The sequence below is a fragment of the Protopterus annectens genome, chromosome 3.part0 (genome assembly GCF_019279795.1).
Source record: "Protopterus annectens isolate FY-2018-M chromosome 3.part0, PAN1.0, whole genome shotgun sequence".
In the NCBI taxonomy this organism is placed as follows: domain Eukaryota; kingdom Metazoa; phylum Chordata; order Ceratodontiformes; family Protopteridae; genus Protopterus; species Protopterus annectens.
In genome coordinates, this window is record NC_056731.1 from 367,013,372 (window position 1) to 367,037,925 (window position 24,554).

Below are 24,554 nucleotides of genomic sequence, written 5' to 3' on the forward strand. Positions count from 1 at the left end.
ATATCAAACGTATGTGCATTGACTTTGCAAAATATGAGGGTGAAAAGGGTTACAACTGTTTGAGGAAACCGAGTTAGGATCTTTTGTCATTAGAGCAGCAGTTAAAAGAAAAAAAGTCGAAAAAATTTCACAGAGATGTAACAGATTATGAGAGCGGACATCCCTACGCCACCAACAAACATGTTAGATTTGAACCTATGAATAGGAAGGTTGTCAAAAGAAAGAGGCCACACACTATACTGAAGAAATTAACCCTATCCAGTTGTGAGGAAACTTCCTCTGGTTTAGAGTCCTCTACACAAAATGTCACAGACTCACCAGTGTCAAAGAAAAGCAACATGCCCACCCCTTTAGGGGTAAACAAAAGCGGGGTGGCAGGAAACATAGGGATAGACAGTATGGAGGAGTTATTCAAACTGATTGTACAGAGTAGAACAAAATAATGTACTTAGTATCTCCTCTGTTGAATTGTCTCCTTCTTATGTTAAACTACTCAATAAAGGAATCAATTTTATAGCTGTTTTTTATGTGCCTGCAGATACCTTTGCACAGTATACATCATTCTTTTTGTAGATGCCCTAACCTGAAACTCTTTTTCCATACAGCATCTGAACCAGAACAGCAGCATGGACTTCGGATTTAAATATCACAAATACAACTTCATTCCACCCATGCATCCCACTGTTCTCATGTTTCAAAACTCAGTTCTCAAATATCTACATTTTAACTACAGGGATCATTGGGCAAAATCCAATAATCTATCGAAACATGAGATGGACATGATTCGGGAACTGGGTACTAATCATGAACTAGTGATACTGCCAGCAGACAAAGGTGGGGCCATAGTGGTACAGGACTGGACACAATACATATGGAAGCAATGAGACAATTGTCTGATAAATGTTACTATTCACTTATGGTTTGTGATCCTACTACCAGTTTCACGAAAGAAATAGATTGCTTCTTGAATTCCGCTAAGGAAGACGGCATTATAACGAACAACACATTGTATCACCTAACAGTTTGGGACCCTACCAGTCACTATATATATTTTTTTTACCAAAAATCCATAACAGCTTACAACATCCACCAGGTAGGCCAATTGTCTCTGGCAGAGGCTCAATTACTGAACCCCTATCCCAGTTCCTGACTTTACATCGAAGACCCTCAAATGGGTCAGAGCAAGGATTCAAGATACTACGGAGTTCCTTAGGGTCATTTCCGATATGCAGTTGGAAGCAGGGTGGCTCATGTGTACTTTGGATGTTTCTGCATTACATACAAATATCCCCCATTGGGCGGGCTTGGAGGCTCTGGAATATTGGCTAATTAGGTCTGAATTATATTTACCGGGCTTTAACACATTCTTACTCTGTTTAACAGAGTATGCCTTGACCAAAAATGTTTTTTATTTTCAGAACAACTATTATTTACAGGTCAAAGGAACTGCCATGGGAGCCTCCTTTGCCTCCATATATGCTGATCTCTTCATGGCCTATATTGAGGAACAACTAATTTATGATAGGGCCCATAACATCTACATGGATGAGATAGACATCTGGAGGAGATATTTGGATGATTGCTGGTTAGTATGGAGGTCTGATAGTACTTCTCTTCAGGAGTTTGTTGAATACATGAATGATAATAAATGGGGGATTGAGTTTACAGTCACCTTTGATATCAACACAATCACTTTCTTGGATGTACTTATAACCCAGAATGCTGATCACACACTAAAAACTGAAGTTTACCGTAAACACCCCCAAATTCAACTCCTTACTCCATGCTACCAGCTTTCATCCTCCTCATATACGCAGAAACATTCCAAAGTCACAGTTCTTACATATCAAAAGGATATGTTCAGATGCAGCTTTTCACCATTCATATGAGGAAGATCTAGTTATGAGATTCAGGCAGAGAGGCTACAGAAGAGGTGATACATACTAGACCAAACACTGGACCATCTAAACAAAACAGGTCTGACTTACTTATTTTCAATGGTAAATTTTTTCTCCAGAAAACAGGAATAGCGATGGGCTCCCCTTGTGGGGGTACCTTCGCTAATGCCGTCATGGCAGCATGGGAGAAGAGGTTTCTCTTTAATTTTTCTGTTTTTAAAGAGAAGGCCATGTGGTATACACAATACCTTGATGATATTTTTATATTATGGAATGGTGACAGGCAATCAGCAGAATCACTTATAATGGAAATGAATAGGTCTACTGACTTCCTCGAATTTACATTTGATTATCAAGTTAACTCAATTAATTATTTAGATGTATTACTAACCAAAAACTTTGATCTTGGTATGTTCACATCTAGGGTTCATCGGAAAGTAACCTATTCCAATTCTTTCCTTCATTTTTCTAGCTGTCATCCCATACATCAAAAACGTGGGGTAGTGAAAGGTCAATTAGTCAGGGCAGCCAGAATGTCGACGCTTGATTGTGACTTTGTTGAGGAATGTAATACACTTAAAAACATGTTTGCCACCAGGGGTTACCCATTGGCATTAATTAATGAACTTCTGAGGGAAGTTTCTTCTAAGAGGGAACATGGTATTTTTCCACCTATTTTGAAAAATACAGTTGAAATAGTAGATGAACACTCAGGAGATGATTCCATTATTGTAAATAACCTTGACTCATTTAATTTGACACCATTAGTGGATAATACAATTAACATGATTGGTGAAGATTTCATTGGAACAAATTTTATAACAACTTTTTCGAAAGATGCATCTTGGATAAAGACAATTATTTTAAAAAATTGGTCTTTTATCTTGGATGATGCACATTTGAAAGAATGTTTAGGTTCTTCCCCAAAAATCACTTTTAGGAAAGGGAGGAATTTAAAAAACATTTTAGAACTAAAACAAAATGTAAAATATAGACCACATTTTGGTATGACAAAATGTGGTGCATGTAATATGTGTAAACATATTTTTGTGACTAAGTCCTTTGAGATCCTTGGGAAAAGATTTAATGTCAATGATAAATTTAATTGTAACACAAGAGGGGTTGTATACCTTGCAATATGTCGCGACTGCCCCACGTACTATGTAGGGAAAACGGATAGAATTTTTTAAAAAAGAATTTATGAGCATGTTTATGCTATTTCTAAGTGTGATACGACAAATGCTTTAGCAAGACATGTAATCACGTTTCCCAATCATAGCTTTTATTTTTTAGTTATAGAAAAAAATCTTGGACAATGGTAGAGGGGGCCCCTCACCCTTGAAGTTAGAAGAAAAAGAATTAATCTGGCAGTTGAAACTTAATTCCTCAGTGTCTCCTGGTTTAAATGACACTATCTCCATTATTAGCTTATTAAAACTAAGAGCATTATTCAGTTAAGGATTTATACTCTAGTTTATGTAAGATTGAAATATTTGTATATATGCAATTTTATACATGTACTTTTCGTCATTTTTGTGATTTGTAAAGTTCATATTATGAATGTTTTTTTATGTGATTTTATAGACAGGAAGTGATGTCATTCTTGGATGTGTATTTAAGTGTGTATCCCCTTTGTATTTTATCTGAAGAAGTTTATCTATTGTGTATAAACGAAAGCGCTAATTCTACTTTACTTTTGTGTCCAGCGTGGTGTTTTTTTGTTTTTAATATGTTTGAGTACTTTTCTGGGTTTGTTACTTCAGTATAGGGATAAAACAGCAGAGAAAAATGCACTAATCAGATTAATCACCACATATGGTAGGAATAAGGATGTCCTAATTAACAGTGTATATGTAGGCACTGGAACATTCTTTTAGCAGACACCAGGGTAAGTGCAACTGTAGATGATACATGCCAATTCTCGTTTAGAAGAGGCAGAAATCTTGGCTCACACAACTCATTACAAACATTCACATACATCTGATACGAATTCAACACAGACATTAGAGGGCAGGGTTCTGCAAGGTTGATTTCCATGTGGTCACTGCACTCATTGTAAAAGGGTGCTGAAAACCAGGGAATTTACCAGCAAAGAATACCGGACAAGTGTTCAATATTACATTTTTTTCCAGCTACCAGTCAGACTGGCTCATCTACATGGCCACCTGCAGTTGCTCTGCTTTTATATTGGACAGATCTCAAGACCAGTTAAATTTAGAATCTCGGAACACACAAGTGATATCAGGATCAGGAAACCAACCAATGCCCTATACAAACATACCGAGAAACATACTAATGCAGTTTTTAATTTTACCATCACTGACAAAATACAAGGTAACAGACATAATAAATCAGGATGGCACCAATTGTTAAATAATAATGAGAAAAAAATGGATCATTAAACTGGGTGCTTTATTTTCACCAGGACTTAATGAATATTTTTTAATGTGTAATTGTTTCAATTAGCCTCTAGGAGTGATACACTATAAAAGGAGAATGGATGTAACCAGAATTTACTACACTGACGAAGGCTTAAAATATTTGTAGCCGGAAACTGTCTGTTTTGTTCTCCTAACTGTACATTATTAAATTTATATCTCACTGTTTGCTGGCTCTGCATTTTGGTTTTGGCACAACTGTGTCACCTGTTCAATTCTCCTTGAATCAGACCAAACCTTAACTCATACATAACGTACCTCTGAGCTTGTCAGTACCTTTGATTACTTGAGAGTGCCTGTATCCCTGATTTTTTTTTTTTTTGGTCTCTTCTGCTCCTTCCTCCTCCTCAGCTCTAATGCCTGTTGTCCTTCCCAATTGTGTCACTTGTTCAATTCTCCCTGAATTACAGCAAACCTTAATGCATACATAATGTACCTCCGAGCTTGTCAGTACCTTTGAGGGCTCGAGAGTGCCTGTATCCCAGATTGTTTTTGTTGGCCTCTTCTGTTCCTTCCTCCTCCTCAGCTCCCTGCAGCTCTAATGCCTATTGTCCTTTCCCATTGTTTTTTGCACAACTGTGTCACCTGTTCAATTCTCCATGAATTAAACCAAACCTTAACTCATACATAATGTACCTCCGAGCTTGTCAGTACTTTTGCATGCTCGAAAGTGCCTGCATCCCTGATTACTTTTGTTGGTTTCTTCTGCTCCTTCCTCCTCCTCAGCTCTGCCTGCTCCGTTCGCCCTTTCGGGCTCACTCTGCTTCCCCTACCCTTCCTCCAATTCCCACCACCCCCAGTGCCTCTACACTTAAACTATACCCCCTCTAGCATTCAGCCTATCTGAACAAACTCCACCCACCTCCTCATCCACTAACCCCTCCTGTTTCCACTACCCACAACCCTCCCCTTACCTATTACTTTCCCTCCTTCCCCATTCTTACTACCAATGACATCACACCACTTTACGTTCTGCTAATTCCTTCTCCCTTCTGCACATCCTCAGTGCATACTATAATCTTGCACTACAACGCACATCAAACATACACATATTATACAATTAATATGTCTACCTTTCCTCCTCTACTGCCTACTCCATCTTACCAGACTGACTTTTCCTACTCCCCTCCCTATCATACAATTTCAATACATGCCCTAAAAGAATCTCACCTCTATTACTATAATGACTCTCTCTTTACTAGAAAGATTCTTCCTGATATCTATAATACAGTCCCAATCCCTCACAATCCATGCCTCTTCCAGCTACCCTGCTCTCAACTCCAACGAATCTAAAGACCTTGCCTCCTTCCTACTCCAACTAATCTCTATCCTCCTCTCTGCTGACATGCATCCTAATCCCGGACCCTCAGACAATCATTCTTTTAACCCTAAGTTGTCTTCCTTACACTCTCACCATAAATCTCTCCTTTTTTGCTACCATTAACACTCAAAGTTTATGCAATAAACTTCCTACCCGGCTATCCCATTACCACTCTGATATTCTCTCTATCACTGAAACATGGCTAAAATCCCACATAAAAGATTCCGAAATTACCCCTCCCCAACTACAAGATCATAAGAAATGACAGAACTCTAAACAAAGGTGGTGGAGTAGCCCTACTTTTCTCCTCCTCCCTAACAGTGACACACTTTACCAAGCCTATACCCCAAATTCACAACAGCTGGCCCTCCTAAAAATTAATAACCATACAAACATATGTATCGCTGCTCTTTGTATTCCACCAGGAAATAGCATCCACATTCTTGAAGACATCCTGTCTTGATTCTCATCCAATATAAACAATGAAACGAAACTCCTAGGTAACGTAAATATAAACTAGGCTTCTATTCAGTCACATACATATCACCTCAGAATATAAACCTATACAACTACACCCAAACAATTACCTCTCCTACCGGATTTAATAAAGATAACAACTCCGGTAGTATTCTGGACTGGATATTAGTTTCTCACCCTAACTCCATTTCTGACAACGGCATCCTACCAGACTCCCTCAGCAATCATCTCCCTGCCTTTCCTTGTCACTCACCATCTTCCCTCCATCTTCACCACAACTACATAACTCGTACCCTAAAAAACTTCAACTCTCTAGCTTTCTTCGACTCACCAAAACATATGAACTGGAACTCTGTCAAAACTCTCCCTCTTGATGATGTTGTTACATACGTCAATACTACATTCAATAATCTACTAGATAGCTTCGCTCTCCCCAGAACTAAAAGAATCAAAACCAAATCTACCCCTTGGCTAACTAAAGCAACTATTACACTCATACATCTCCGAGATAAATCTTGGAGGCATTACCATAAATCTAAAACACCTAACACCCTTACTTAGTATAAGCAACTTCGTAATAAAGTGAAAAACAAACTGCTTTAGACCAAAAGTCCTAATACTCCAAGCTTCAAAACAATCATAGATCCAACTCAAAACAATTTTGGAACAGTATATCTGCTCTCCTCTCTCCTGGCAAACAAGACAACCCCTGGCCCTGACCCTAACTCTCCAGATCATATCTCAACTACTTAATTCGCCTCTTTCTTCATTGATTCAATAGCCAAGCTCACTACATCATTTTCCAATAATACTTCTACTCCACCCTCATCCCACGCCCTCAACTCTAGTCCCACTGACATCAACACTACTCATTTCCCCCTTTACCATTCAACACTACTCATCTCCCCCTTTACCATACAACCAGTCTCTCTTACACACCATAAAAAAACTTCAACTAAAATTAAAACCTTGCTCTTATGCCCCAGGCAACCTTTCATCTAACTTTCTCAAGCTAGCTGCAGATGGCATAGCCCTTGCCATCACCATACAATCTCAGAATCCTATGTACCCCTCTACTGGAAGAAAGCATTTATCATTCCCCTCCACAAAGATGCAATAATACTGAAATTTCCAAGTTCCGTACTACAGCCATCCTGTCTCCTATCTCAAAAGTTCTTGAAAAATGCATACACTTGCAACTCCTTCCCTACTTCCTAGACTATCAAATTCTTTCTCCAACTCAACATGGATTTAAACCTGGATATAGTACTACCACTGCCCTTCTCTCCTCCTTGATGTCATCAACCGCGCCAGAGACTCTGGCAACATTGTATCTACCCTTTTCCAAGGCTTATCAAAGGCCTTTGATACTATTTCCCACAAACTTCTCTTGTTCAAACTCTCTCTTCTCAATCTCTCCCCCTCCTCTATTAACTTGTTTTCCAATTACCGTTCTAACAGACAACAAGCCATCAAGTGGAATAATAGTAACTCTTCCTTCCTTCACACTCCAACAGGAGTTCCATACTCTATACTGGGTCCCTTACTTTTTAACATCTTCTTCAATAATTTTCATCAGTGTATTCCTAACACCAAACTTGCGCAATATGCGGACAATTCCACTATAATTTGCTATGCTCAATCCCTCCCCAAACCCAAACTAACACAAGATGACTTCTCTTGTACTGAGTCTTGGACGCTGAATAATCAACTTGCTCTCAATGCATCCAAAACTAAAATCATGATCTTTACCCTACCTAAAAACACCTCTATCAATAAAAATTCCTTCTCCATAGTCAGTCAGAATAAGATTACCATAGAAATAGTCTCCCATACAAAATGTCTAGGTGTTATCATTGATGAACATTTAAAGACGGACATTCATATACAAACTAGTATTAAGAAAACACACCAAAAGGTCGGAATGCTGTATCGTCACAGCTGTTCTCATTCCCTCATCCAAATATATACTTTCTATGTCCTACCTCATACCCTCTCTCTTGTATGCAGCCCCTCTTCTCACCAACCTTCAATCCTCCCTAAAGTCAAACGGTCATCCTGCTACAATAAAATCTCTAAGTTAGCTACCTGGACCAAATCATCCTCCCACCACTGTGATGCACTCCACTCCTTGAACTTCCCCACTCTCTCTTACATTCAACTGCTAACTGCTCACAATCTCATTTTCAAACCCTCTAACTGCCCTTCCTTCTCCTCCTTACTCACATTGCATCATCCTGACAGACTACTCGGGTTCAGTAAACAGAACCTCCTCAAAGTGAACAAACCCTTATGCTCAACCCTGGGCAATTTCTCCCGTCTTTCCCCCTTGCTTGTCTATGGTATTTACTTGCCCCCCCCCCACATTCGAATCACCCAAAACCACTCTGTCTTCAAAACCATGCTTCATTCCCATCTCTCTTCTCACCGGGAATGCTCATGCTCTCACCCCACCTGACCCCCCCTCTATATAATTTCTGCTCCCCCATCCTTTTTTTCTCCTTTCTCAAAACTCAACCTAGTGACTCCCTTCATTTAATTTCCACTCCCTCTTCCCCTTTTTATCCTTTCTCATAACTCAGCCTATTCACCTTTCACTGTTCTACTCTCCTCCTCTAATTCTTCCTCCCTCTCACCTCATGAAACTTTGAGTGCATAAATGTCTGCACTCCAAATTATACTTATGTACTCGAAAATACTTACGTTTTAATTTCATTCAATACTATGTTACACCTTCCCCAAATGTCATTATTCTGTCTTGATCAAATGTTGTTGTCCGGTCTTCTGTATTACTGTGTTTTAGTGGTTTTTGAAAATTGTACTGTACTTGTTAACTTTGTTGATATTAGCTTTGTAATAATTGTATATGGAGCTTTTCTCCCCAGGCCTCCATTGAAAACAAGCTCATTCTGGCCAAATGAACTTTCCCGGTTAAGAAACTGCAAATAAATAAATACAAAATAAATAAATAAATTAGCAGTAATGGCATTCGAACTGGCGGCACTGAAGTTCTGGTTAGCTGCATCCGTATGTCCCTTTGATGCTGTATGTTATGTGCTGGGAGCTTAGGCGTGACGTACTGTGCATACAAGATCCTTAGGCTTTAGTATACTGGCTGGGCATCAGACTGCCCTGGGCAGGGGATCCCTTCTGTTTAGAATACTGCACCAGTGACATAAAAGGACATCTAATGTTACTAGTAGCCAGCACCTTAGCATGCAGCACGTACACCTGCTGAGAAAGTTCTGTCCATCACTGTCAATGGCTAGGGCAATTAAATTTTATCTTGATGTGATAACCATGTGAGTATGCTCATTCTTGGCATACTAAAATTTCGCCTCCAATATCCTGAACTGTAAATCCTGAGTAGTGACACACTTTAGGAAGGGGTATTTCTTGGCCACCATTCTAGCCCTCCTACAGCACACCCTTCCAATAATATGGCCTAAACAACACATAGTGTGAAGGTGCTACATTCTTCTAATGCTGTAAATGTAACTGTCATTTGACCTGGCCATTACCTCATCATCTTGTTTAATCCATCTCTGAAATATGTATGTGATAGTGCGGGCTAGACATGAGCTGCTCCTCTCTGCTCAGCCCTTAAGAGAATTACTGCCCTAGTGTGTTATGTGGAACACCTTTTTTTTTTTTTCAACGGAGCATCAACAAATACAGCTAACTACTGTCCTTTCTCTATTTCATAAGTTGTTGCGTCTTTTGGCTTTTCCCGGTTAGGGGCTGCCACAGCAGAACTCCGGTCCGCTAATAATTGGCAGTTGATTTTCACATGCTGAGTTGCCAACCCTAACGCACAACCTTCAATGAAAGTATGCCCATTCACGCATGTCTCCACAGAAGACGCTCTAGCTGAGAATCGAACGGGACAATGGTGTCTTGCTGTGAGGTGACAACGCTACCGCAGCACCACCACCGCAGATTTATACCCCTTAATTATGAGGTGGAGTTTTCCTTTCTGTGTTTTGGTTGTTTGGTATACGTGTCCAAGTGTTGCACTAGTAAGTTCTTCAAACACTTCCTGTGGCTACTCTGTTGCAGCATGAACAGATGCATTCAATCACTACTGACTGCAGTGCCTATATGTTTTCTTTGATGATATATCATGGCTTACATTTGCAAGCAATGTGGATAAAAGCAAATGATCTCGGACAAAGGTTTTGTGATCCTTGGCATTCCAATAGTATAAAATGGAACAGTCAGCGAGTTCTCTTTCAATGACAGTAGTGCTTTTGAGCTAAAGCAATTATGCATATTTGAATTATGAAACCTTAACATGCATACTTATCTGGCAAAGTAAAAAGTTCAGATTAAGGTGCATCAAAAAGTGGTAGCAAACACTGAGGACATACTGTACAACTTGGTTTTAGAATTAAAGTGGGAAGATAACTCTTAAGCTAGATTCTGTAACCGGTGCTACACTACCTTTTCCAGTTTAATCATTTTTAATAAATTTCAACTTACCAACATATTCAGGTGTTCCCATAATCTCCCGCAATTCTTTGTCTTTGTTAATTATTCTGGAAAGGCCAAAATCAACAATCCTGATATCTCCAAGTGGGAAGCTACTGGTTAGCAGAATATTCTGTGGCTAAAATGAATGAAAATTGAAAGTAAAAAAAAAAAAAAAAATACTGAAAAGTGCAGCTAAATTAAATTTAAAACTAAATTTGTGTACTGGTTTGTTTCCATCTGGTACTATGAAGTAGAGTTGTGTAAACTTACCAAGACAGTAGATGTCCTACTGATCACTGTTGCAATATTCTTGAAATATGACTTGTCACTGCTGAAGTCTGGCCTGGGCACCAAACCTTTACCTTCCCTAGGTCACATGTCCAACACACAATCTCAGCTCATATGTGCTGGGTAATACAGATGGATGTACGAGGAAGAATACTCAAGACTATCTTTAAGCCAGCAGTCTGAAGGCCACCGAGAGAGAGGAGACTTGTCAGCTAGGAGGGGGTGAAGTTCGAATAGGTAAGAAAAAGTACAGTTTTGTACCTACCATAAATGTAGATGTTCGAAGATCCACATTGCTGCAGTCCTTACTTATGGGTAGTCCGCTGTCCTCGGTCGGCCCGAATACCAAAGTATAAGGCTGACATCGGTCATGGGCGCCTAGATCTGACATCAGAGCGTCAGGGTATAAAGGCGCATGACCGACGTCATATCCTCAGGCTTTTCTTGCCCCAGATGTCAGAAGGCCAAACCAGAAAGGCCACAGCCAAAAACAGAATACCTCCCAAAAACATGCCCAACAACAACCATCACCTAAAGCATAGCACCAAGTCAAACTACAGTGGGGAAGGAGGGAGGGTAAATTGGACTGCAGCAATGTGGATCTTCGAACATCTACATTTATGGTAGGTACAAAACTGTACTATGTTCTTCATCTCACATTGCTGCAGTCCTTACTTATGGGTAGAATCCCAAAGCAATGGGAAAGGGAGGATGGTAAAAATCATAAAGCATTAGGGGCCGCTAAAATGCCCTGTAAAATTGCAGTGGCAAATCCAGCCCTAGACTTAGAATAAAGAGGAAGGTGGTAATGTTTAGAAAAGGTATGCACTGAACTCCAAGTAGCTGCCTCCAAAATGTCTTTTGTAGCTACCCCCCTTAGAAAGGCCGTAGAAGTAGCAGTAGCCCTAGTGGAATGAGGCCTGATTCCAGCAGTATTCTCCTTACCATGATGGGAGTAACAGAAAGAAATACAAAACCCAATCCATTTAGAAATAGTTTGTTTTGAAACAGGTTTACCCTGTGAACCCAAAGCAAAAGAAACAAACAATTGCTGAGCCTGTCTGAACTCCTTGGTTCTGCTCAAATAATAACGCAACTGCCTGTGAATATCCAAAGTATGCAAAATTTTCTCCCCTTTATTTTGGGGGTTTGCATAAAAAGTAGGCAAATGAATAGTTTAAGGCCACACTAGAAACCACTTTAGGCATAAAGGAAGGATTAGTACGCAAAGATACCCTATCCTTATGAAAAATCAGGAAAGGCTCCACTGCCATGAGGGCCTGTAATTCAGAAACCCTTCTTGCAGAGGTAATGGCCAACAAAAAAGCAGTTTTCCATGACAAATACTTTAACTCGGCAGTAGCTGCAGGCTCAAAAGGTTGTAGAGTAAGTTTTTCCAACACAAAATTGAGATCCCAAGCAGGAGTAGGAGCTCTACGTGGGGGTCTTATATTCTTTGCCCCTCTAAGAAATTGCTTAAACCAAGGATGAGAGAATAAAGGAGGGTCACAATCATAGTGAGCAGAAATGGCTGCAGCATGAACCTTTATTGAGGAGAAAGACAAACCCTTGTCCAATAGCTCAGTAAGATATTGAAGAGCAACACTTAAATCAGATTTGGAGACATCAAGGTCCTTTCCTTTGCTCCAAATAAAAATCTCCTCCATTTATCAGCGTAAACTTTCCTGGTACTAGGCCTCCTGGCCTCCAAAATAACATTCAAAACTTGTTGTGGAAGCTGAGACCCTCCAGAGTCTAAAACAGAATATGCCAGGCTGTTAGATGCAGAGACTGAATCTTGACATTGAGGAAGTGAGTGTCCTCTTGTGACAAAGGTGCGGAATCAAAGGCAGAGGCCATGGAGGTTCTCGTACTAAACTCCTCAGTAGTGGGTACCAGTGTTGTCGAGGCCAATCCGGTGCTATCAAAATCATGGTTGGCTTGTCTTGTCTGGCCTTCAAAAGTACCTTGGGAAGAAGAGGCAGAGGTGGAAAGGCATATACATGCAGATTGTTCCAACTGAATGATAGAGCGTCCACCTTCCAAGCTGTGTGATGAAACATTTTGTGCAAAACTTTGGCAACTGGTAATTTAGTGGAGAAGCGAACAGATCTATGTCTGGAGTTCCCCATAACACTGTCAACTGTTGAAATACATGAGGATCCAATTTCCACTCGTGAGGATCCACTATTTGTCTGCTCAATACATCTGCTAAGGAGTTCTGTGCTCCTGGTAGAAACCTTGCCTGAAGACTGAGGTGTAGATTGAGAGCAGTTTCCCACAGAATCATCGCTTGCCTGCAAAGAGGGTAAGAATGGGTTCCCCTGCTTGTTGATGTACCACATGACAGTAGTGTTGTCTGTTTGAATCAACACCTGCCCTGGGTGAAGTAAATCTTTGAAAGCCATCAATGCAAACTGGACTGCTAACATTTCCTTCAAGTTGATATGCAAATGTTGGAGTTTGACAGGCCACGTGTTTTGCACCCATTTTCCATTGAGGTGTGCTCCCCAAGCCTTGTCCGAGGCATCTGTCGTTAGAATCTGACTCGCCTCTGGCCGGGTCACAGAGAGTCCCTTGTTTAGGTGACATTCCTGAGCCCACCACAAAAACTCCTTCTGAATGCAAGGTATTATCTGAATGACAGTGTCTAGATCTTGGCAGTGCTGTGTCCACACATTTTTGAGATACCATTGAAGCTTCCTCATATGCAATTTGGCATTGGGAAGCACCAGAATACAAGATGCCATGAACCCCAAGGCTTGAAGGACTGTCCTTGCAGTCAGCCTGGACCGTAGAGACATTTGCTGGAAATAAAGAGAAAGGCTTCTTTGTTTGTCCGGGGTCAAAAAGGCCATCTGGGAAGCTGTATTCAGTCTCACACCCAGAAAGCACATGTCCTGAGAGAGTACTAGACTGGACTTTGTTTCGTTCACAGAATACCCTAGGCATCTTAACACTGCCATCACACACTGTAGATGATGAAGAAGTTCGTCCTTTTCTTGTGCAATAATCAGGCAGTCGTCCAAATAAGGATAAATCTGTATTCCTCTTAGTCTGAAAAATGCTATCACTGGAGCCAGAACCTTTGTGAACACTCTGGGCGCAGTAGATAAGCCAAAGGGCAATGCAGAGAACTGATAATGTAAATTTCCAGCCCGAAAACACAGGAACCTCCTGCAACTGGGCCTGATAGGAACATGAAGGTAAGCCTCTTTGAGATCCAGAGTAACCATCCAGTGATCTTTTCCCAACAGAGGTAAAAGTTGTTGTAAAGTCAGCATCTTGAACTTTGGAATGTCCAGGTAAGTGTTGAGGATAGATAAATCCAAAATTGGTCTCCACGTGTTCCCTTTCTTTGGAACTAGAAACAGGCGAGAATAAAATCCTAGGCCCACTTCTGACAGAGGAACTGGCTGTATAGCTCCCATTTGAAGAAGTAAAGAAATTTGTCTGTGAGCCTCTATCCTTTGCCGAGGAGGGACGTCTGGCATGCCTTTGAAAGGAGGCATGGTGTGGAAATAGAACTTGTAACCTCGGTTTATAATGTCCAATACCCATTTGTCCTGGGTGACTAAATGCCAATTTTGCTTGAAAAGAGCCAACTTTCCTCCCAAAGGAGCTGCCAGGCAAGAAGAATCTGGCAGCTGAAAATGCAGGTCATTGGGCCTGTTTACGAAAGGACTGGCCCCTGCCCTCACCAGCAGACTGAGCAGGCGAACTCCATTGTCTCGGCCTGAAGGTACTCTGAGCTCTGCCCCTACCACGCCTAGATCTACCCCTAGACTGAGAATCAGAAGAAGGGTACGTCCACCCCTTAGTAGGCCAATTTCTACTAAACTTTGGAGGTTGTACCTGCAAAAAATCTTTAACAGTCTGCATAGACTTAGCCTTGTCTTCCATTTTCTTTAAGACAGACTCCACAGGAGGACCAAACAAAACTTCAGACTGTAAAGGGGCATCCAGAATTCTAGACTTAACATGTTCAGACAAATTCTGATCCTTAAGCCAGGCGTGCCTACGAATAACTGAACCAGTGGCAGCCACCCTAGAAGAAGCTTGTAAAGCATCAAAACCACATTGCAAAGAGTGCTTACCCACCTGTTCAGAAACATGCACTAAATCCTGCAATTCTTTACACTCTATGCCCTCTGCCAAAGCATCCACTTTAGATCTTAGCTGAGAAAGGAGGAAATTCTGATACTTCAACATATGAAACTGGCAGTTCAAAGCTCTCATTGCTAAAGAAGAAGAGGTATACACCTTCTTACCCCATCTATCCAAAGCTCTGGCTTCCTTATCCAGAGGAACCGGATTCTTAACAACAGAGGCTCTAACACCCTTAGGCCCCTGACTAATAGTTTCTGGGTCCGCCCTAGGACTCTTATACAGATATTTATGAGCCTCAGGCACCCTGTAATACCTGTCCGGTTTAACTGGGGCAGGAGGCACAGAATCTGGATTAAGGGAAGCTTCCGAGAAAACATCTGAAACAACATCCAAAACCGGAGGTATAGCTAAGGGTCTATGCTGTGGTAAAACAAGAACTCCCTAAGCCTCTTCCGTGAATCAGAGTAATCCTGTCCCTCCCACTTAAAATGCTCCCTCATGGAATGCAGAGTTTCTGAAAATGAAAAATCCTCTGGAGGAGAAGCAGAAGGAGTGGAATCCTCTGCATCAGAATCAGAATAAGGAGGGAAATCTTGAATGTCTTCAGCAGAAGACTCTGAATCATCTGAGGCCTGCTCCAAACTTTCCAACTCTGGCTCCATCCTGGGCCTCTTATCAGGAGGGGGCATAGAACCTCTAATTAAAGTAATCAAATCCTCTGCCATTTTAAGCATGTGCTTCTTAGACACAGACCCTGAAGAACCAGAACTGACACCAGAGGAAGGCAAAACAGACCTGCCCTTAGAAGGAGCCTTAGAAACAGAAGCAGAAGGCCTAACCACCTTAGGCATAGAAGGGAGAATAGTAACCTGAGAGGCCCCTTCAGCCTGACCTGCCTCCTGAGAGGCCACATCTTGTAAAATCAAAGTTTCCCCCTGGGACTCAACATAAACTTCAGCCGGATCCACCTGTTCAGCTGTAGCTTCAAAAGGTACGGCGTCCGAAACGGACGAATCATCCTGCCTAGGCTTTAAAGATTTGTCTTTGCGCTTCTTAGTAGAAGCAGGCGTCGGAACATCCGACGGCATATTATAATTACACCTCTTGCCAAAGACTAACCTAGCGCAATCTAACCTCCGTTTTATAGTGCGCTTATTAAACCTAGCACAAAACCGACACCCAACTACGTCGTGCTCCGGTCCCAAACAAGGAATACAAAGCGAGTGGTAATCCCTATGCGGTATCTGTTTCCCACAAGAAATACAATTATTCACTTTTTCTGACATCCGGTAAGTAACTGAGGCAAGAAAAAACAAAAATATTCCCCAACGGGGTACATAGCCCAACTTGGTATCGGTCTGAAACTCTGAAAACGAAAAATTTCAGAACGCCGAACGGCACTTGCAACGCTGCTTCTGCATCGGACCATGCGGCAAAAAAGACTGAGGATATGACGTCGGTCATGCGCCTTTATACCCTGACGCTCTGATGTCAGATCTAGGCGCCCATGACCGACGTCAGCCTTATACTTTGGTATTCGGGCCGACCGAGGACAGCGGACTACCCATAAGTAAGGACTGCAGCAATGTGAGATGAAGAACATCACCTCCATACCCATGTAGAAAGCAAAGGCTAGGAAAAAAGGGAAGAGACTACTAAAGACTGAAGTGAGACAGAGAAGAAGGATGGGATGAAATACTGCACTTAATGATCAGCAGTTCTTACACAGCTGTACTATGTCCTGACTGAAATCACTGTTGCAGTATTCCTGATATATGGGTGATTCCCAGACCTGAAGGAAAAAAGAAGGGTGGTTGACTCCTGAGTAGAAGAGTTGTCTAGCAGCCTGGAGAGAACTGAGTGAGTGAAGGTTGCACTGGATGGGGAGAAAACATCAATTTTGTAGTGTTTGTTAAAGGTGTGTATAGAGGACCAAGTGGTAGCCTCTAAGATAGATCTGGAGTCTGTTTCTTTGTGGAATAACCATGATGAAGCCACTGCCCTAGTGAAATGTGCTTTAGGGCTGGAAAGCAAGGTCTTACCATAATGCGAGTAGTAGAAAGAAATAGCCTTAGAAATCCAAGCTGCAGTTGTTTGGAAACTGCGTGGACCATCTTAGGGTTCATAAATGATACAGGCAGCTGGTCAGTCCTTCTGAAGGATTTAGTTTTGTCCAGATAAAATCTGAGTTACCTATGAATGTCTAGAGAATGTAAGATCCTTTCTCCCAGTTTTGTGGATTGGGAAAGAACGGGGGAAGATAAACAGCCTGAGAGCTTGTTCACCACCTTAGGCATGAAGGATGGATTAACCCAGAGAGTCACACTGTTCTTATGAAAAATAAGAAAAAGGAAAATGGATACGAGAGCTTATAACTCAGAAACTCTCCTAGCAGAGGTGAGAGTCAAGATGATGTTTTTCCAAGTACAGAAATTTGGAGAAGCACAATATGCTGGTTCAAAGGGAAGTAGTGTTTTCTAGAACAAAACTTAGATCCAAAGGTAGAAAGATGGTTTTCCTTGGTGGGCCAAGATGTAGGACTATCATGATGAAAACCCTGACCTCCACCCAAGCCAGAAGTGGAGGACTAAGATGGAGGCTAATATTGATAGCGCATGGGTAAGCTTTTATAGAAAAGTAAAGTCCAAATGAATGGTGCAATTAGTGCTCCAATACAAACTAAATAACCGAAAAAAGCACCAACGTTGCGAGTCCTCAGTAAAAGTTTAATAAAATATTAAGCGCTTTCATCAACAAGTGTGACTTCCTCAGAACAAAGAAACAATTGAATAGACAAGTTTAAATATACAAAACCAATTAACTATTGGTTCAAAACTACCCAATACTGTTCAAAGAGAGTTTACTACTCATGAATATTTAAGCAACTAAAGTGCCCATGGCCAAACCATATTTACAAAGAATGATAAAAACTTTTGTTCAACAACACATTTGCTGTGAAGGAAACTTTTAAACATAATATTGTTGCTAAAAATCAACAAAAATTCAGAAAACCCCCACTACTCCGTTACTTACAGAGTTCTTCAAACTAAATCCAAATAAGATAAAACTGTCTATTAAATATTACTTGTTAAATATATGAAGTCTTATATACTAAAATAATGTGGAAATATTTGTTGTATATAAATATTTCCCTAAAGATTATCCCAATAGTAAATACACATCAATTAAGTTAAGATTTCAAACTGATTTTCTTTCAACAGATGTTACAAAATACGAGTGCTATTGAACTGAATCTGCCTTTTCTTTTAAGATAGGCATTATTGTTATAGGTTCGTAGGTTCATACTAGGCTATCTGCCCTAGGGCATTTATAAGCCTAGCCAGAGTGTGTGTGGCTTTCACCGCCCCTTAGGATGAGAATACTATACCCATTAGTTTGCTGTGCCTCTGTCCAGCAGTGATACAGAGATGATTCCCGGGGTAAACCTACGATCTCCCATCCACTCGTCAAGATTTCTCTTGAACAGAGTCAGTGAGGGGATCTGCCTCACATGGACTGGGATTCTGTTCCATAGTGTAGGGAGTCTCTGGGTGATGAATCTGTCCCTCCAGCACGTCCTATTTATATCCGTGTTGAGGTTTAAGTCTCTTGCTCTCGTGGCTCTGGTGGATTTGGATTTTTTGAGGTGGAGCATGTCCATTAATTCCGGGTTGGACATGGCCTTGTATGTCAGGCACAGATCACCTCTGAGCAGACGTATGCGACTGAATAGAGCTGGAGTTTCTTCAGTCGGGCATCGTATGACATATGTTTGAGCCCCTTTATCCTTTTGGTGAGGAACTTTTGGGGTCTTTCCAACTGCTGCAGTTGTCAGGTAAGGTACATTCCGAATGGGGCGTTGTAGTCAATCATTGGTCTGATAAGTGAAGAGTACAGGGGTACAATGACCTCTCCTGATCTGGATGTGAATCCCTTCATGATCAGGTGGGCAATGTAGAAGGTCTTCCTAACCACTTTGGCAATGTGAGGGTCAAAAGAGAGGTTACTGTCAACTTGGGTCCCCAGGTCCCTGATAACTTCTTCCGTGTTTAATGGATTACCACCTATGTGGTAATTAGGGGTTACCTTGTTTTTCCCAAAGGGTATGACTATACATTTTTTGGCATTTAGCTTAAGGCCATGGCTCTGGCACCAGTTATCCATTTCTATGAGACCTTTCTGGAGGATGTCTGTGTCTGATGGAGTGTCAGTTATGGTGCCCAGTTTGCAGTCATCTGCAAATTTTGTCAGCCACAATCCCCCTATGTTTGCCTGCACTTCAGAAAAATAAATGCCGAACAAGAGGGGGCCCAGGACTGAGCCCTGTGGGACACCGCTCGTGACAGGCTTAGAGTCTGACATGGCACCAGCAGCTCTAACCCTGTGTGTTCTGTCCTTGAGCCACTTTGCAACCCATCTTGTGACATATGGGTTTACATCTAAGCTGGTGAGCTTTTCTATGATGCCCGAGTGGGGTATTGTGTCGAATGCTTTTGCTAGGTCAAGGTAGGCTGTGTGAACTGCCTTACCCTCATCAATGGCCTTAGTGACTGTTTCGAAAAAGTCAACCAAGTTCAAGAGGCAGGATCTGCCCTTGACAAAGCCAAATTGGGTAGGATCCAGTGTCTGTAGGTCCCCAATGTCTTTATTTATGAGTTCCATTATGATCCTCTCCATAGCTTTGCAGACAAGGCTCGTCAAGCTTATGGTGCGGTAATTTCCAGGGTCCGTAGAAGCACCGCCTTTGTGGAGTGGGACCACAGTTGCCGTACGCCATTCTTTGGGTACGTATCCTGTAGTAAGGCTAAGATTAAACAGCAGCCTTATGTGTGGGTTTAGTTCCTCATTGAGTTCGTGTAGCACACAGCCGGGGACACCGTCCGGTCCCATTGATGCTGTGTTTTTTGCTTTAGAGAGAGCAGCTCTCACCTGGGCATCTGAGATGTTTGGGAGGCTAGACTCTGGTGGGATAGATATTTCTCCTTTTGGGGGGGGAGGGAGGCGAGAAATTTGCACTGAACCTGTCTGCCAGTATGTTGGCAATGTCTGTGGGTTCAGTGATTTTTTTATCATTTTGGACTAATTCTGAGCATATCTGGGAGTTTCCACCCAGGTTTCTAACATAGCTAAAGAAGGCTTTATGATCGTCTTTTGTGTCATTAGCGATTTTTCTCTCAAAGTTGGCCTTGGATGATTTTATGAGTGATCGTAGTTTTTTTCTAGTATTGATCAGATATGCCTTCCCATTTAGGGATTTTGCTCTGTCATGTAGTAGCTTTCTCCTCTTGTTGTAGAGTCTGTTTATGGCTGGAGTCCACCAGACCGGGCGCCTGCCTTTGGTGGAAATGGTCTTGATTTTATTAGGGATTGCTTGATCCATACATTCCTGGAGGTGCTCGTAGAGGGCATTTGTAAGGGTTTCAGCAGCGTGGGTTGTGGTTTCCACTGGCTCGGGGGCCTTGAAGGATACCACTCCAGTCTTAAGAAGTGTGAAGTTTGCTTTTGAGAAGTTCTTCACTGTGGTCTTTTGCTGGGGTGGGGGGATGTGGATCTCCAGTGAGATTAATTTATGGTCTGATCTCACCAATGAGGGATATACTTCGGTGTGGAGCATTTTGTCCCCATGTTTGTGATGATCAGGTCTAGTATATTTTCTCCTCTTGTGGGAATGGTGACTAGTTGTTCCATAGCATTTGAGTTTATGAACTTAAGGAACCTTTGGGCTAGGGTGTTGGGGCTTGAGTAATGTTCCCAGTCTATGTTTGGGTAGTTGAAGTCACCCAATATGATGGTGTTTGGAGAGACATTTATACTCTCCAGTGTCTTCAGGAAGGCTGTGTGGGTTTCCTGAGTTTGAGAAGGTGGTCTGTAGCATGTTACAAACTGTAGGGCAGTTTTACCTATGGTTAATTGCACCTGGATGGTCTCCGATGCTTCGTGCATTGCCACTAACCTGGAGGTGTGGGTATCCTTTATGAATATGGATACTCCCCTCCTTTTGTAGTTCGGTCCGGATTTTGGGGCGGAACGCATGATATGAGGTATAACCTGATAGTGCTGGGGTGCTCTCAGGAGCCTTGAACCAGGTTTCAGTCACAGCACAAACATCGATGTTCTCCATACTGCGGAGGGCTTCGAGGGCGTGCATCTTGAGGTTTAGACTTCTGGCATTGAGCAGTATTACCCTTAGTTTTTCTCCATTTTTGTTTTCTAGGGCGGAAGGTTTATCATTTGAGCCTTGCCTAAAAAAGGCACTATGGGGGTGGCAAGAGCCTTTGCCAATATCCGGAAGCCCAGGGGTGACAGGTGCAAGCCGACCCTTGTAAGCAGCGTGGCTTGTCAAGCATGTCATCCCAGGCAGACAGACATTGGATCCCCTTAGAATGACACCAGTAATTAAGCCAATTATTAAAGCTGATCATTTTGTCTCTGTATTGTGGCATCATTCTTGGTGAGGGTAGGATACTGCTCAGGGTCAGGGTCATACCGGCCTGGGCTACATAATCTGAGAGGTCCTCTATGTCTCTTTTCATGTAGTCCAGGGAGGTGCGTCTCAGGTCGTTCACACCGGCATGGACAATGACTGAGTCATACTTGTACTTGCTGTGGAGTGACCTGAGTGCTTGTGTTATGTGGCGGATTCTAGCGCCTGACAGGCAGCTAACTGTGATCTTTTCCTTGTTCAGTCTGGTGAGTGGGACGTCAGTGTGTCTGACTATGGAGTCACCTATAACAAGTGTGTCTGGCATTGTGTTTGGCCTTAAGGGCTGTGACTGTTTAGCACACTGACTTTGAGAACTATGTGTTGCATGTCTTATGTCTTGAGGTGGCAGTTGCTTGGGTGTCTGCTTTGGAGGCCTCTGTAGTTTAGTTACATGTTCATTTAATCCTGGTGGAAAATCTACAGCCAACCTTAACTGCCATAAAAGTTCCTTCTTATGTAATGCATTTTGCCAATCACCACCTCTCACTTCAACAAACATAAAATCAAGGATGGCAAACTTGAACCCTACAAAATTCGTACATAAAGTACTATGTTTGTATAAAGCATTAGTATCTTTTCTATTTTTAATATCGTATAGGTGTTCATATATCCTGGTCTTTAATAATCTCTCCGTCTTGCCAACATAAAACGAAGAACAGGTATTACATTTAGCTATGTATACCAATTTGCTAGAGGAACAGTTGCCAGTTTTAAGAAAAACATAACTTTTATTATGGTTGTCAATTGTAATAGAACTGTCTTGTAATATGTAGGAACAATAGGAACATCTACCACAGGGTTTGCTTCCACCCTTTTTCACTTGTGCCCCTGCTGGATTACTACCTCTCTCTAACAGTAATTTCAAATTTGGTCCTACTTTTGTAGAAAATATTGTTTTATCACCCAATATTCGGAATATCTCACTGTTTTAAAGACGTTCCAATTTTTATTAAAATTTCCTTAATCTTGGAATATAGGGGGCTGTACTGTATTACACAAGCTTGCTGAAAATCAGTTTGGTTGTTGACATCTGAAACCTTTACTAAATTGTCATTGTGATCACCACCTCCACCCAGTAGAGGCATATATGTATTGCCCCATTTGTCAAGAACATCTGAAAGTATTGGGTCTATGAAATAGCCAGGGTAACCTCTCTCTAGAAACATGTCCTTTAAATGTTAGAACTCACTAATCACATCGCTTCTCAACGATGTCATCCTGGCTATTCTGATAGCCTGACCTTTAATAATACTTTTTTCTGGAAAGTGGGATGATGGCTCTTAAAATGTAGGTAGTTATTGCAAAAAGTATTCTTCCGGTAGATTTTGGAAATATATCTGTCCTGGGCTTTAATTATCTTAGTATCCAAGAAATTAATCTCTTGTTCATGAAACTGAAAAGTAAATTTCAAAAAATCAGTAGTTTCATTTAGATACTGAATGAATGCAGGGATTTGATCTGGTCCATAAATCTACTGTAAAATATATTGGATAGGAAAAACTCACTTTGAAAAGCATGTTTAATTTCCCATCCCTAGAGGACCAAATTTGCATATAAGGGAGCACAAGGGATGCTCCCATGGCAACTCCTTTGGATTGCTGGTAGTATTACCCCTCGAAGTATATTTTCTAATATGAGGTTCATGAGTTCACATATCAACAGGATTTCATCTGTAGTGAATGATGAATGAGTAAAAAGTACCTCTTCTAAAAACTCCAACCCTTCTGGTTTAGGAATACGTGAAAATAAGTCCTGAACATCTATTGTTAAAAACAGACATTCAGAAATCCACAAATCCTTTAGTAAATGGGGACATTTTCCCATAAGGTGTTTTAATTTCTTGTCAATATATACTGCCAAATTGTGTGTTTTAGAGCCTACAGCTGCTACAATTGGCCTAAAGGGTGGTTTTTCCAGGTTCTTATGTATCTTGGGTATACAAAAAAGAACCAGAATCTTGGGGTGTTTGTTCAAAAGAAACTCAATCATTTTTTGATATCCTCTGATCCATGAGGTATTCATACAAATAACTATCCAGTCTTTGATACAATATGTGAATCTCATTTTTGGAACATAAGGAGTAGTTGTTCACATTAAATAAAATATTTTGCATTACATTTGTATAATCCTCTGATCCATGAGGTATTCATACAAATAACTATCCAGTCTTTGATACAAAATGTGAATCTCATTTTTGGAACATAAGGAGTAGTTGTTCACATTAAATAAAATATTTTGCATTACATTTGTATAATCCTCTGATCCATGAGGTATTCATACAAATAACTATCCAGTCTTTGATACAATATGTGAATCTCATTTTTGGAACATAAGGAGTAGTTGTTCACATTAAATAAAATATTTTGCATTACATTTGTATAATCCTCTGAGTTGTACAAAATAATCCCTCCACCTTTGTCAGGTGTCATTATACGTATTCTCCTATCTTCTCTTAAGATCTTTACAAGGTTTATTTCCTCGAGATTTAAATTTGAAAATGTTTTCTTCTTCTCTCCCCATGCTTTGTATATATCTTCTTTAACTAATTTTTCATAAGCTGTAACAAGTGGGTGTAAGGGGGGGGGGTTAAAAACACTACTTTTTTTTTACTTCTTGAGATTTAGTTCTAATAGTTTTATCTGAAAACATTATATTCAAATTTCATTTTCTCAAATACAACTGTAAATCAACCATCACTGTGGCTATGTCAGGTATTTTAGTTGGAACAAATCTGACCCCTTTAGAAAATAAAGAAAAAAATTCCTTTGTAATAGTAACCCCAGTATAATTATATATATTAAATCCATTTGGCTTGGTTCAGTTGGTGTATGGGTTGTAGGACCATATTCACCCTCATGGAATACTAATTTATCTGTAGGATACACTCAACATTGTTGGTACTGCCTATAATCTCTAATTTCTTCACTTTTTTGTTAAATATGTTGTCACATCTCTTGTCCACTCTATTAGTAATTTTATAATACAAATTCTCATATTGTGTAAATAGCAAATCAGTAATATTTTTTTCATTTAAATCATTCACTTCACTGCAAAGCCTTTTTTCC

The 24,554-nt window shown here is 40.9% G+C and overlaps 1 protein-coding gene across 3 annotated transcripts in view; it reads right to left on the minus strand.

Moving 5' to 3' along the window:
- STK17A (serine/threonine kinase 17a) overlaps positions 1–24,554 on the minus strand; it is an 805,673-nt gene that overhangs the window by 205,589 nt on the left and 575,530 nt on the right. For all 3 annotated transcript variants that reach the window (XM_044064814.1, XM_044064816.1, XR_006363967.1), the window contains one exon: positions 10,617–10,743. In XM_044064814.1, coding sequence (XP_043920749.1) covers positions 10,617–10,743 — 127 coding nt within the window. The remainder of the gene's footprint in view (positions 1–10,616; positions 10,744–24,554) is intronic.